This window comes from Verruconis gallopava, assembly GCF_000836295.1.
Source record: "Verruconis gallopava strain CBS 43764 unplaced genomic scaffold supercont1.4, whole genome shotgun sequence".
Taxonomy (NCBI): domain Eukaryota; kingdom Fungi; phylum Ascomycota; class Dothideomycetes; order Venturiales; family Sympoventuriaceae; genus Verruconis; species Verruconis gallopava.
In genome coordinates, this window is record NW_015622140.1 from 95,117 (window position 1) to 107,018 (window position 11,902).

The 11,902-nt window shown below is 49.1% G+C and overlaps 5 protein-coding genes across 6 annotated transcripts; 3 read left to right on the top strand and 2 right to left on the bottom strand.

The window, feature by feature from the left end:
• Positions 1–52: 52 nt before the first annotated feature.
• On the bottom strand, positions 53–2,111 carry PV09_01454. Of its 2 annotated transcripts, XM_016354346.1 has the most exons (4): positions 2,034–2,111; positions 1,834–1,948; positions 1,307–1,461; positions 53–1,250 (listed from the first exon to the last, which is right to left on the bottom strand). In XM_016354346.1, the coding sequence occupies exons 3-4, from the start codon at positions 1,446–1,448 to the stop codon at positions 280–282; spliced, it is 1,113 nt and encodes a 370-aa protein (XP_016217358.1). In that variant the 5' UTR covers positions 1,449–1,461; positions 1,834–1,948; positions 2,034–2,111; the 3' UTR covers positions 53–279. The 2 variants fall into 2 exon arrangements, with proteins under 2 accessions (XP_016217358.1, XP_016217357.1); XM_016354345.1 differs by having other exon boundaries at positions 1,307–1,948.
• Positions 2,112–3,476: 1,365 nt separating this feature from the next.
• On the top strand, positions 3,477–5,722 carry PV09_01455 (uncharacterized protein). Its single transcript, XM_016354347.1, has 4 exons — positions 3,477–3,679; positions 3,734–3,770; positions 3,827–3,953; positions 4,023–5,722. The coding sequence occupies exons 1-4, from the start codon at positions 3,596–3,598 to the stop codon at positions 5,500–5,502; spliced, it is 1,728 nt and encodes a 575-aa protein (XP_016217359.1). The 5' UTR covers positions 3,477–3,595; the 3' UTR covers positions 5,503–5,722.
• Positions 5,723–5,794: 72 nt separating this feature from the next.
• Positions 5,795–7,534, bottom strand: PV09_01456 (uncharacterized protein). Its single transcript, XM_016354348.1, has 2 exons — positions 6,864–7,534; positions 5,795–6,811 (listed from the first exon to the last, which is right to left on the bottom strand). The coding sequence occupies exons 1-2, from the start codon at positions 7,260–7,262 to the stop codon at positions 6,068–6,070; spliced, it is 1,143 nt and encodes a 380-aa protein (XP_016217360.1). The 5' UTR covers positions 7,263–7,534; the 3' UTR covers positions 5,795–6,067.
• Positions 7,535–7,634: 100 nt separating this feature from the next.
• On the top strand, positions 7,635–10,118 carry PV09_01457 (uncharacterized protein). The gene is made up of 3 exons (XM_016354349.1): positions 7,635–7,900; positions 7,951–8,069; positions 8,118–10,118. The coding sequence occupies exons 1-3, from the start codon at positions 7,736–7,738 to the stop codon at positions 9,664–9,666; spliced, it is 1,833 nt and encodes a 610-aa protein (XP_016217361.1). The 5' UTR covers positions 7,635–7,735; the 3' UTR covers positions 9,667–10,118.
• PV09_01458 (uncharacterized protein) lies at positions 9,907–11,876 on the top strand. The gene is made up of 3 exons (XM_016354350.1): positions 9,907–9,927; positions 10,105–10,252; positions 10,331–11,876. The coding sequence occupies exon 3, from the start codon at positions 10,341–10,343 to the stop codon at positions 11,643–11,645; it is 1,305 nt and encodes a 434-aa protein (XP_016217362.1). The 5' UTR covers positions 9,907–9,927; positions 10,105–10,252; positions 10,331–10,340; the 3' UTR covers positions 11,646–11,876.
• The last annotated feature ends 26 nt before the right edge of the window (positions 11,877–11,902 follow it).

Here is an 11,902-nt window from a genome sequence, read left to right on the forward strand (position 1 = left end):
AAAATACAAAGAACGATTAGAAGAAGAACAAATGCCAACTTCTTCAATGTCAATATAATTGAGGCAGCATCATATCCAATATAGCGGTTACCCGGCCTCCGTCGCTTGGCCCTTACCATGCACCTGATTCGACGTAAACCTGTTGAGGAAAACTCACTCAGCTAGCGGCAAATTCCGTAGCCAGGGATAACGGTTCATCAGACAATTATGGGCATTATTATTTACGAGACTACCTTCATCAGACATTACACTCTTCTCGTTTTACACGTTGGGAGTCCATCACGGAACAAGCACAGGCGACAATACGCCTGTTCCTCCGGGCCAGACGTTCTTCCTGACAAGATTCTTGTAGGCCGGTCCATTTGGTCCGGTCGTGTATTTGTACTGTCCGAAGAACGACTTCTGCCTCGGATCGCTGTCGGGTAGCTGCTGATCGCCCCAGCGTCCTTGAAAATACAGCCAACCGACAGGACTCGTTGCATTGTCGTAAGCGGTGAAAGTTCCAACTTGGGAATCGAATCGCGTTGGGGAGCTGTCCTTTGTGCTGCCGGTCGGCCCAGTATAGGAATACCAGTACGCAGACTTGATCGGGTCCCACAATGCGCCGTACCCTGTGTGATCGGTGATCAGGCCGTCGCCAGGCAGGTTCAAGCCGGGGATGATGGTGGCAATTGTGTGATCGTGATCGCCAGCAAGGCCGTAGTTAGCGTGAGAACCATTCGCGGAGAAGTCGATAGGCCTCAGTCCCGCAGCGTCCTTCTGGACTGCCTTGTACGTGAAGGACTGCCCTCCTGAATGTTGACTGAACCAGATAGCCTGTGGCACTCCGTTCTGGAATCGAACCATGTTATGCTCCCAGTCTCCGACGTGGTTGCCAAGGTTCTGATCCAGAACAATTCCGCCATCGTCAAACGAGTTGAAATAGAAGTAGAACGCGTCGACCAGGCCGTTGCCCTTATCCGCAACAATTACGACCGAGCTGATTGCGTTCTCAGTCTTGCCATTTGCATCGGGTGTTGTGCCCAATATCCACGGCGGGTTTTTTGTAAAGTCGTCATTTGACGTCAGATACACGCTTTTACCCTTGTCCGAACTGAATGCGTTCAGCAAGTCAAGATTGTCGAGGGTTAGTGGCGAAGGCAGATTTGCCAACGCAGCACGGTTGTTTCCCATTGGAGTGCAGTGGGCGAGATGGGTGGCAAGGTCCGCCGGCATGTATTTCTCAGTTGGATCCATATACACTAAAGGTGCTGTAGCCTAGTTAGTGCCATTTACTGTGTTCAATGACACTTTGTGGGGACTATACCATATTTTATCACGTACTCAGGCACACCTGGTGGAGCGTTTGACTGCTGCACAACGGAAGGGGGAGCACGTTTGATTGGCGTTGCCTTGACTCCCTTCAAGCAAGTCAGACAAGATGTCAGACACTGCAGCACTGCAGCCATGGCGAAAGATGCTCTGCATAGCCGCATGGTTGGCAAACGTTACGCTTATGAAATAAGAATATGACGGCAGCTCTGCCAAAGAAATGAGAAAATGGGCTGATCGGGTCGCAAGACAAAAGCGCACGCGCACTTGGTCACTCAAGCAGACCAGATGAGCACCCTACCAGCAACGAGAGACATCGAGCTGACTAGCATGAGAGCATGAGGCAGACTAGGACGAGCGATTTGAGGAAAAATACGAAGGAAAAAAAGATGGTCCAGAAACTTAGAAGGCATGCGAAGAGCGATGAGGGGTGCAAGGAGCTACAGGAAACCGCGGCAAGCATCTTTGATATGTACTCGATGTCCTCCCCAAGAATACACGCGGAATACGTGATAGACGTACAAGAAATGGAGGCTCGGCTGCTTGGTGTCTCTCAGTTGTGCGTTCCGGCATGCGCGACGCGGATTGGCTGAATTGGAGATTGATTGACGAGCCGACAGCGATTCCCCCTGGTTTACTGGAGCACGTTGGTTAGTCTGCCCGAGATTTCATGGCGATCGCCTAGGGAGCACCCATGGCGATGGGAAATGTGATTGACGGACCTTGCAGGACCTGCGATTCTAGGACTACGGCGAGCCAGATCCGTGAAGACTGCTTTTCGGCGCTTGGGGACGTCTTTGGAAGGGCCGCAGCCGAGAAAATCTCGCAAAACCACCGCCTTTTCTATGCTACTGGTGGTCGACGGCTGAGGGAGGCCGTCTGCACGGGCCACCGACACATTCAGCTGCCCGTCACCCGCCCGTCTGCATCTGGACCCTGCGAAACCATCATGTGGGCGCCAACGCTCTAATCACACGAGTTGCTTTTGCGGTATGTTGCGCAATGGCAAAGTCCGGTGAAAGGTCTGTCCTCAAAGGAGGCAGGAAACGAGGGAGAAATGCATGCCAGCCTTCGCTTTAGAGGGCTATCGACACGCACTCTCGATCCCTACACCGCTGGATATACAGCCTGAAAAAGTCGAGCTGAACCAGTAGCTGCACAACCCCTTAGAGTATTCTCGCCAGCATAGCAGCGTGACCGACTTTGTCGCGACACGACGAGAGGCCCCGAAGCAACAAGGTCAAGCGATCAACAAGAACACGACACACGTGACTCCCTCCGGACGTCAAAAGTTTCATCTGAGCTGACCCTTGGCAACGACGTTCTCGGTTTGAGCTGAAGGTCACAGGTGGTGGCATCGTGGGGCCTCCGTAAGACGGACGAGCATCAAGGATGGAGTTGAATCGAAGCCGTACGGACTGCGCTGGTCAAAGTCTGTTCTGGGCGAGTGCTTGTGCATGGAATCTTATTCCTACTCTAACAAGCTGAACACCAACATTACGGTCCTTAGTCCCTTGACGTTTTCACGTAGACATATTAGTCATTCTTCTTAGCCTGTACCAGCTATAGGATAGTACACTACTTTTACGCGTCGCTAAGCCCTCTGATCTTTTGCTATCTTCATTTAAAGTCTGCTGCTTTGGACTCCAGAGGAAAATATCTGTAAATTTCTTACCACGCCCAATATGCTCAAAGTTTGTCCTGCCTGTCGACCTTCCGCTCGAGTAGATGGTCTGGCTGCTCCACAATGGCGTGATACAACAAAAGTCAAGCATTGGCTTACTCCTATCCCCGGAGCTTACCCACAGAAGATTGAACTACGTCGGCATCAACAGAACATTTTAATGACGTTCTTAAAACGGCATTTGTGAAAACAAAGCTCAAGAAATGAGATGTAGAACATAATATGGTAAACGTTCTTGGGGCTGCAAAGGATAGATACCGTCAGCAATGGAGCTCAACTTTGATATGCGAAACTTTTGCAGCCGTAAATTCGTGATTTCAGAGGCATACGCTGGGTTATTAGAGTTGTTGCTATGTAGCTATGCATACTACAGCTCTTTGACAAGGTGTGTTCTTTGGCTTGATGCCAAGACTTGCTTCAGCAGACCCTGGCTTTCGAAATCGTGCTATTTTCGGAGGTACCAACTTTTTTTTCGCCTGGTCAGTAAATACGTTTCGAAAACCCCATCTCTGGAGATCGAGCTGAAGAAATCTTTGGTTGTTGCGCACATAAGACGAAGACTTTCAAGAAAAGGGTTTTTTAGCGTTGCAATCTGCAAAAATGAGTGAAGAGGAGGCTTCCCCGCGTGTCGCGATTGGTATATCCTTCGGCAATTCCTACTCCTCCATTGCGAGGGTCGATCCTGTTTGTAGTCGCGAGGACTGAGAGCAGACTGGCGTGTTTCTAACGGTCAAACAGGAAGGTAAAGCTGAGGTTATTGCAAACGAAGAAGGCGGTATGTGTTGTTCAGGGTGATACCTGACGAGAATTATGGTTGACCTAGTCTTTCAGATCGTCAGATCCCCAGCATTCTGTCTTATGTCGACGGCGAGGAATTTCAAGGCACTCAGGCAAAGGCCCAGCTCATTCGGAACTCGAAGAACACGGTTGCTTACTTTAGAGACTTCTTAGGACAAGAGTAAGTACAACAGCAATGCTCCCCACTGTGCTATTTTGTTATCAGTGCACGATCTTACACGACGCACAGTTTTAAATCAATAGACCCAACGCCGTGTCACCAGTCTGCTCATCCAATCGAATACAATGGAACAGTAGCTTTCTCGATACAGGACAAAGAAGAGGGTGGCCCTTCTCAAGTGAGTGTCTCCGAAATTACAACACGACACTTGCGACGGTTGAAGATTTCGGCCTCGGACTTTCTGGGCAAGGACGTCAATGCTGCTGTTATTACTGTACCGACCAACTTCAGCGACGCCCAGAAGACCGCATTGAAAAAGGCTGCAGCGGAAGCCGGAATTGAGGTGCTTCAGTTTATTGGAGAGCCTGTTGCGGCTGTGCTTGCCTATGATGCACGACCTGGTGCAAGCCAGGCGGACAAAGTGATCTTGGTAGCGGATTTGGGCGGTATACGGTCAGACGTCGCTGTGATTGCCTCAAGAGGCGGTATCTACACCGTGCTGGCCACCTCTCACGACTTCGATGTTAGTGGTTCAAAACTTGACGAAAAGCTCATGGACTATTTTGCCAAGGAATTCTTGAAGAAGTTCAAGAACGCTGACGACCCTCGAAACAATGATCGATCTCTGGCTAAGCTTAGACTCGAGTCCGAGGCTGTCAAGAAGGCATTGAGCCTGGGTAATTCGGCTTCCTTCAGCGTAGAATCACTAGCAAGTGGCAATGATTTCACTTGCACAATCAATAGGACGAGATACGAGATGCTCGGACGACCAGTGTTCGAGGCTATTGACAGGCTAATACGACACACGATTGAGAAAGCTGAGCTAGATCCTCTAGACATCACTGATGTTATCCTATCCGGCGGTTTGTCACATACTCCAAGGATCGCCGCGAACATGAATACTCTCTTCAACGAAAAGGCCACGATATGGGCGCCTTCCACTAAGTCGGACGCAATCAATCCCTCAGAGCTTGCGGCCCGTGGTGCTGCTGTGCAGGCAAGCCTCATTGGCGACTTCGATACCGAGAACATCGAAGAGAGCTGTGAGCCCGTGGTAACGGTGACCCCGCACCTAAAGAACGCGTTGGGAGTCATGTGCATCTCAGAAAGTGAATCGCACGGCAAGTTCCAGCCCATTATTGAAGCAGATACACCTACGCCAGTTCGGAGAAGTGTGGTTGTTGCAACCCCAAGAGAAGGTGGTGATGTGCTTGTTAAGCTTGTCGAGGGTCTAAGACATATTAAAATTGAGAAAGTGGAGAAGCCTCAGACGAATGGTGAGAAGGATGAAGACGACGACGACAGTGATGACGACAGCGACGACGATGAAGATGAAGAGCCCGAAGAGAAGAGAGAGAAAGTCTGGCACGTTGGCAAGACTATTGCTGAGCTTGCTGTCAAGGGTGTCCAGAAGGGAGCTAAGGTTGAGGTCCAGATTGATGTGAGGCCCGACTTCGCCGTCACCGTCACAGCCCGTGAGGTTGGCGGCAAGGGAGGTGTCAGAGGGCAGGTCAACGCTCCTGCTGTGGCGGAGAATGGCAGTGCGTGAGTTGAAATGCTCGTTTCCGGGAGCGCCGTGGAATGCCATCTTTCCGTTGATGAAAGACTGAACGCGACACGAAGACATAGAGCCGCTCACTGCATTGTGGCTTTTGGTTTATGGCAAAACGAATGCATGAATGGGTACGATGCCTCTTTCCCTGCTGTGAGAAGTTGGCGCCGAAAATAGACTGTTTTGTCACTAAGTGTAAAAGATTTAAGTTCTTCAATTTTTTTCTTTTCCTTTCCTTTGACGTATTCCCCTGCATCTTTCAGCTGAGACTTCGCTTGAGAATGATAATCGGGGATCAACAACATGACTTTCATATCACAAGTTGAGGTAGTCATTTGTCAGTATGTCGCGTTCCCTCTTGACGTTTCGTTTCTAAGCACTGGCCGTGATTTGCAGTGGGAGTTCTCTCGAAAGAGACGACTTTCGCAAGATGAGCGAAATGCACTTAGTATGACTGAAAACAATTCACATCTTGCAAAGCCTTGACGTCAGATGTTGAAAGCATGTCTGCACGTGCATATTTAAGTGGAGTCTTGTGTTGGTTGTCTTACATGTTATGTCGTTAACCCGATCCGAAAACTTTCAGGAAACCCCATAGGCCCGCAGCACTTAATACAGGTATCGTTAGGTTATCATCCCAATGAAATAGGTCGACAGCTTCACTTGCACTCGCAACGAATCCAGTCCACAAACTAAAAACACCAAGAGCTAAGCTACCTGTTATTACCCCTTCATCCTCTTTCCAGCCCAACAGGCCTTTAACGCTTGAAGGAAGACTTAACTGCCCTTGAAAGGCAAAGGCGTTCTTTCCAGTGTCCCATCCATTAAGTGCGCCGTAGTTAGGTGCCACATAGCCCCAAAACCACGCGGCGGTGGCAACGCCAACAACCATCGCCGCAAGACTACCAGCCAGGCTCTTGCCCTTGCGAATTCGTGGCGTGTAACGTCCCCACAGGCGGCCAAAGGTAGAGGCTGCAGTGTCGCACCAACTGAGAAGTATCACACTCATTGTGCCGATGTCCTTCGGACAAAAGCGCAGCACAGCCCAAGCCCCAAGTAAATACCAGATCACGCCGTTGTAGCCGTCTACTTCTGTTTCACGCATGAGTGCACCAAGAAGCTTGATGTACAGTCTATTCGCCGAGGCGACGCGATGTCTAAGAACGTCTGAAGCAGCAATGGGTATCAATGCCGTGAGAAGAATGGGATGTATTTGGTCGACCTGATAGCCCCGCGTGTAGAGCCATGTGGTCAGGAAGCCTATGGAGACATGTAATGCCTTACGAGGAATTTCGTGTCGGTGTATCTAATGACCATCAGCTATCGAAAACCAAAGTCCTGTCTACATCGGAACGTACAAATTGCCTGAATTCAAGGTGGACAGGTATCAGACCCAGCGGACTTGGACTTCGACTGATTTCACGCCAGTAACTCCTGTTCTCAGGTGGTGCGAGGTGACCATTCGACTCTTTCATCCCCCCTGTCTTTGTTTTGGCAGTCTTTCTAGCTGTTGCCTTGCCAGAAGAAGTCAAAGATGCCACCGTGCTCTGTGACACCGGGCTTCGGCTTCGTGTCCTCGCTCTTGTCTCCGGATCAGGGCTTTCCCTAGCATTCTCTGCTATGGTGCCTGGTGTGGCACCTCGACTTCGCCGCGTGACCGATCGTGTTATCGGCCCAAAGTAGCTGTCCCTCGAGCCCATGTCTGACGCCGTCGGCGACGGTGAGATTACTCTCGGAGTGCTCGGAAGGTGCGACATGATGCTATAAGTGTGAATAAATTGCTGAAAGTTGTCACGCCGGTCGCGACAGAAAATTCAAGAGGCTTTGGGAGAGGGAAGGAGAGTCGAAGTCTGTCACTAGTGCAGGTGTTGCTTCGATGCGGCAGGTTAGAAATCGAGCGAAAGGCGGAAATGGTTAAAGTGAGGGATTAGGTCGATTCACTTGATCGAATGCGAAACCACGAAGTACGTGTCATCCTTATCACAGAGTACAACGAGGCTAAGAAATGTACGTCGTTCTCAACTTTCGGAGGTTCCGGGAGCAGAAGAACCAATTCTTGGTTCGCGATCGCATGCGCAATTGCCAGGCATGCAGGCCTCTGATTGGTCGACAGATTGAATCACCAGAAACTTTTCTGAACGTCCTAGACAATCCTTGAAAAAATCATTGTGTGAAATTTTTTTTGTTAGAGGCTGCCCCATTGCTCTTCATTGTGAATGCGTGCATTCCAATGGCGCCGGAGCGCAAGGAGGTCACAAGAGCGTGGGATGCGCTGACGCCGCCGCTGTCAGAATGGGTTCTCGATGCTATCTCGAGCATGGGCTTTCAGAAGATGACGCCTGTGCAGGCGAACTGCATCCCCCTCTTCATGGGCAACAAGGATGTTGTTGTGGAGGCAAGTCCTGCTTCACTATAACACGTGCTGCTTTCTGACCTGCAGAAAAGGCTGTTACGGGTAGCGGAAAGACGCTTGCCTTTCTGATCCCAGTGGTGGAGAAGTTGCTCAGATTATCCGATCCTATCAAACGACATCACGTTGGGGCCATTGTGATATCACCGACGAGGTTGGTCAGCATGTATTCTGAAGTTGTATATTATTGACTTGTGACCAGAGAACTTGGACAGCAGATATACACAGTTCTACAAGGGCTGCTCCAATTTCACCCACCCTCGGCAGCAGCTCTAAAACCTCCTGACCAGGAGACTGGAGAAACTAAAAGTATTGATCCAAAGGAGCTTAAGGTAGTTCCTCAGCTTCTGCTTGGAGGCAAAACAACTCCAGCGCAGGATTTGAGCACTTTCTTGAAGACTTCTCCGAACCTCCTCGTAGCTACTCCTGGCAGGCTGTTAGAACTTCTCTCATCGCCTTATGTGCACTGTCCTCAATCTTCTTTCGAGGTACTAGTCTTGGACGAAGCCGATCGTTTGCTAGATCTGGGATTCAAAGACGAACTTCAGAAGATCCTTCAGAGATTACCAAAGCAGCGCAGGACAGGTCTGTTCAGTGCCAGTATGAGTGAAGCTGTCGAACAGCTCGTTCGAGTTGGTCTTCGTAACCCTGTGCGAATCCACGTTAAAGTAAAAGGAGATCAGCGAACACCCGTCAGTCTGCAGATGAGCTACCTCCTTACACAACCGACGCATAAACTACCAGCCATGTCACATTTGATCGATCGTTTACATCCGCAAAAGACAATCGCTTTTGTGTCCACAGGCGCAACAGTGGATTATCTACAACACGTACTGCGCTTGCTTCTCCCGAAGACGACCGTTATACCTCTTCATGGAAAGCATCAGCCTAACGTTCGAGAGAAGAATTTTTCTCGCTTTGTTAACTCAATAGAGTCCTCACTCCTACTCACAACGGAAGTCGCAGCAAGAGGACTTGATATTGCCGCAGTTGATTTAATCATTCAATTAGATCCACCCACTGATCCAAAGGATTTTCTGCATCGATGTGGCCGCGCAGGTAGAGCTGGCAGGAAGGGTCTTGCAGTCATTATGCTGACCCCTGGAAGACAAGAGGAATACGTCGACTTCTTGCGAGTGAGAAAGACACCCGTGCAACTCCTAACTGAGCCACAAATAAGTGTGACCGAAGAAGAAGCCCAGAACGCTACGGGCATGATTAGAAAGATGGTGCTTGAGGACAGAGCACTCCATGATCTCGCTCAGCGAGCTTTCCCAAGCTGGGTCAAAGCATACAGCAAACATCAGGCAAGCAGTATATTCCGAGTTGCCGATCTAGACTGGGCGGCTCTGGCCAGTGCATGGGGTCTGCTACGGTTACCATCCATGCCAGAACTGAAGAAGTGGCAAGGCGACAGGCGATTAGGTCTAGATATCAACTTTGAAACTTATGGATATAAAGATAAACAGCGAGAAAAGCATAGGCTAGAACAACTTGAGGCAGTAGCACATGGAGTAGAAAAGCCGACGCAAGACAACAAAAGGCAGAAAACGGAGGCTTGGAGTGCGAAGAAAGAGCAGAAGGCGGCGAGGGAAGTGAAAAGAGAGAAGAGACACGCAAGAAAAGAAGCGGAGAGGGCAAAGAAAATGACTGAGCAGGAAATTAAAGATAAAGAGGAGCTTCAGAAGATGATTGCGCAGGTTCGGCAATCAAATGCTAAGGATGAAGAGTTTGGAGGATTCAGTGATTGAACATCTTCTATCAGGCGACCTCCGTTTGGGTGGACTTGAAACAAGCAGTCGAGATGTCTTCTGAAAAGGGATGATGAAGGCGATTCAATTCTTCTATCCTAACCTCTAGGATCGCTCTTGTCCAACAAGTTGACTCGAGCTGCTCTTTATCAATATGATCTGCCACCAAAGGCTCATCGACGTTTTCAGTTAGTCAGCAGCAGGCATTCGGGATCATTTCGACACCCGGAAATATCTTGTTTAAGTTACCAACGCTCGGTAGTTAGTCACCCATAATGCGTTTGCGCTCATTTCATCTACCCGTCGGTTGCCCGTGCAACACCATAAGTACATTCTCATGGACCCCGTAACTCACCAAACTTAATTTCCGCGACTGGCTCTGTTCAAATTCAATTTTGAACTGCTCATCTGACATTTGGCTGACTTCGTTGAAAACAGGTTGATTACTTAACTGCACCGAATCGAAGATTCAATGAAAGTTGGTTAAGCTTTTGCAACTGCTCACCAACTAGCAGCCTAAAACGCAAGCCTTGTAACGCTAGGAAGTCGGCTACATACTTCCTCTATAAGCCTGCCAGGACTTGAGGTGCGCTACATTTGTATAGGGTTCTCTTTCATGCCCTGATATGTCAAGCAAGTCGCTGACTTCCATTCACAATCCTAGAACACGCGAAATGCCTTATAATCAGAGAGAAAATAGTACACCTGGCACCATTCTCGCGAAGAATTTTGACGAGGTCAACGGAAATGACACCCAGTCCTTCGAAATTCAGGCTCGAGAAAACATCAAGGTCATAGCCAGCACACAAGATGTCCAAAGAGTTCAACCATACGGTATTCCACGTGAATCACGAAATGTGCAAAACAACTTTTCTGGAGACGGTAACGGCCCAGGAAGAAGCAAAAGGAAGAGCTACAGCAGATTTAAGAAGTCTGACGTCAACCGTCCTCCGCCGCCACTCGCTCAACCAAACGAGCACACGACCGAGAATTATCATATCAAAATGTATACATGCAAGCCTGGTAGAGATAAGAGCGATTGTGAAAAGGACAGCAAGTCTCATGAGCGCAGACCAGTTCGTGCTGATAATCCCATCACTCCACATCGCAGCAACCGTCATTTGTTGTCATGCAATGAAATTCATGGACCTCGCAATCAAACCCAAGACAGATCGGTACAATTTCATAACGGCAACGATTTTACTACTCGCGTTACTGAGAAACAAGCTGAACATCAGCAGCCTTTCCAGATGAGTGAAGCTGGTATTTCTGCACAGCAGAACTTGCCCGACCATTTCTTTCCTCATGATTTGAATTGCTCAAATAGTGTATCTGGCACCTGCCACCCTCATTTGATGGGACAAAATCAAACACAATCCGCAGGGTCTCAGAAGATAGACGTGGTGCCCCCAGCACCCTCTATTTGTGGCATTGGCGAACGAGTAGTGATCACTATGCCACATTGTGCGCAGAAATTAACTCCATTTGATCAGCACCGGCCGCTTCCATATGCTATGGTCTATGACACCCAACCACGGCCTCCTCCTCCTCCTCCAAATATCACACATCTACCTCAGAAGCTGCCACCAGCTGTCACCACGTCACCACAAGGTGTGATGTCACGGTCGAAACCTCAAGCAGTGCACGATACCTCTTCAGCTGGATCTGGCAAGAAGAAATTTCCTGCTATCACAAAAGCTCTAGCATCTAATTCCAAGGGTACCATAAAGAGCGAATTATGGGAGGTTCCGTCAGTAGAAGACCCTAGGCCTGCACATGTGCGTTTTAACAGCATCCTTCATACTGTTGTGTCGCAGCTCGAATATCTGATGCTTCGAGTTGAACCACAAGCGAAATCAGAACACACCATTGAGCTAGCCGAGATATTATACCATCTCAAAATTGCTGGAAATTTGTGCCAGGAGGCCCAAGTTGTTGCAAGAATGCTCGGTGACAATGCAACAAAGCTTAACGGATGACTTAATACAATGAGTTGCGGTCATCTCGGGCATCAGACATCAGTTGAGTGTCGCAATGGAGAGTTCTTGGTTGAGAAAGGTCCTCATCTTCGAAGCTATAGCATGTCTCCTAGACACAAACAGCTCGGCGGAGGCATGGATATTATTCGCAAACATACCTAAGGACAATAATGCATCTGTTACAGGCCCGCCGCACAACCAGAACCTCATAATAATAGATTCTCACCAAAACCGCCATAATAATAGATTCTCACCAA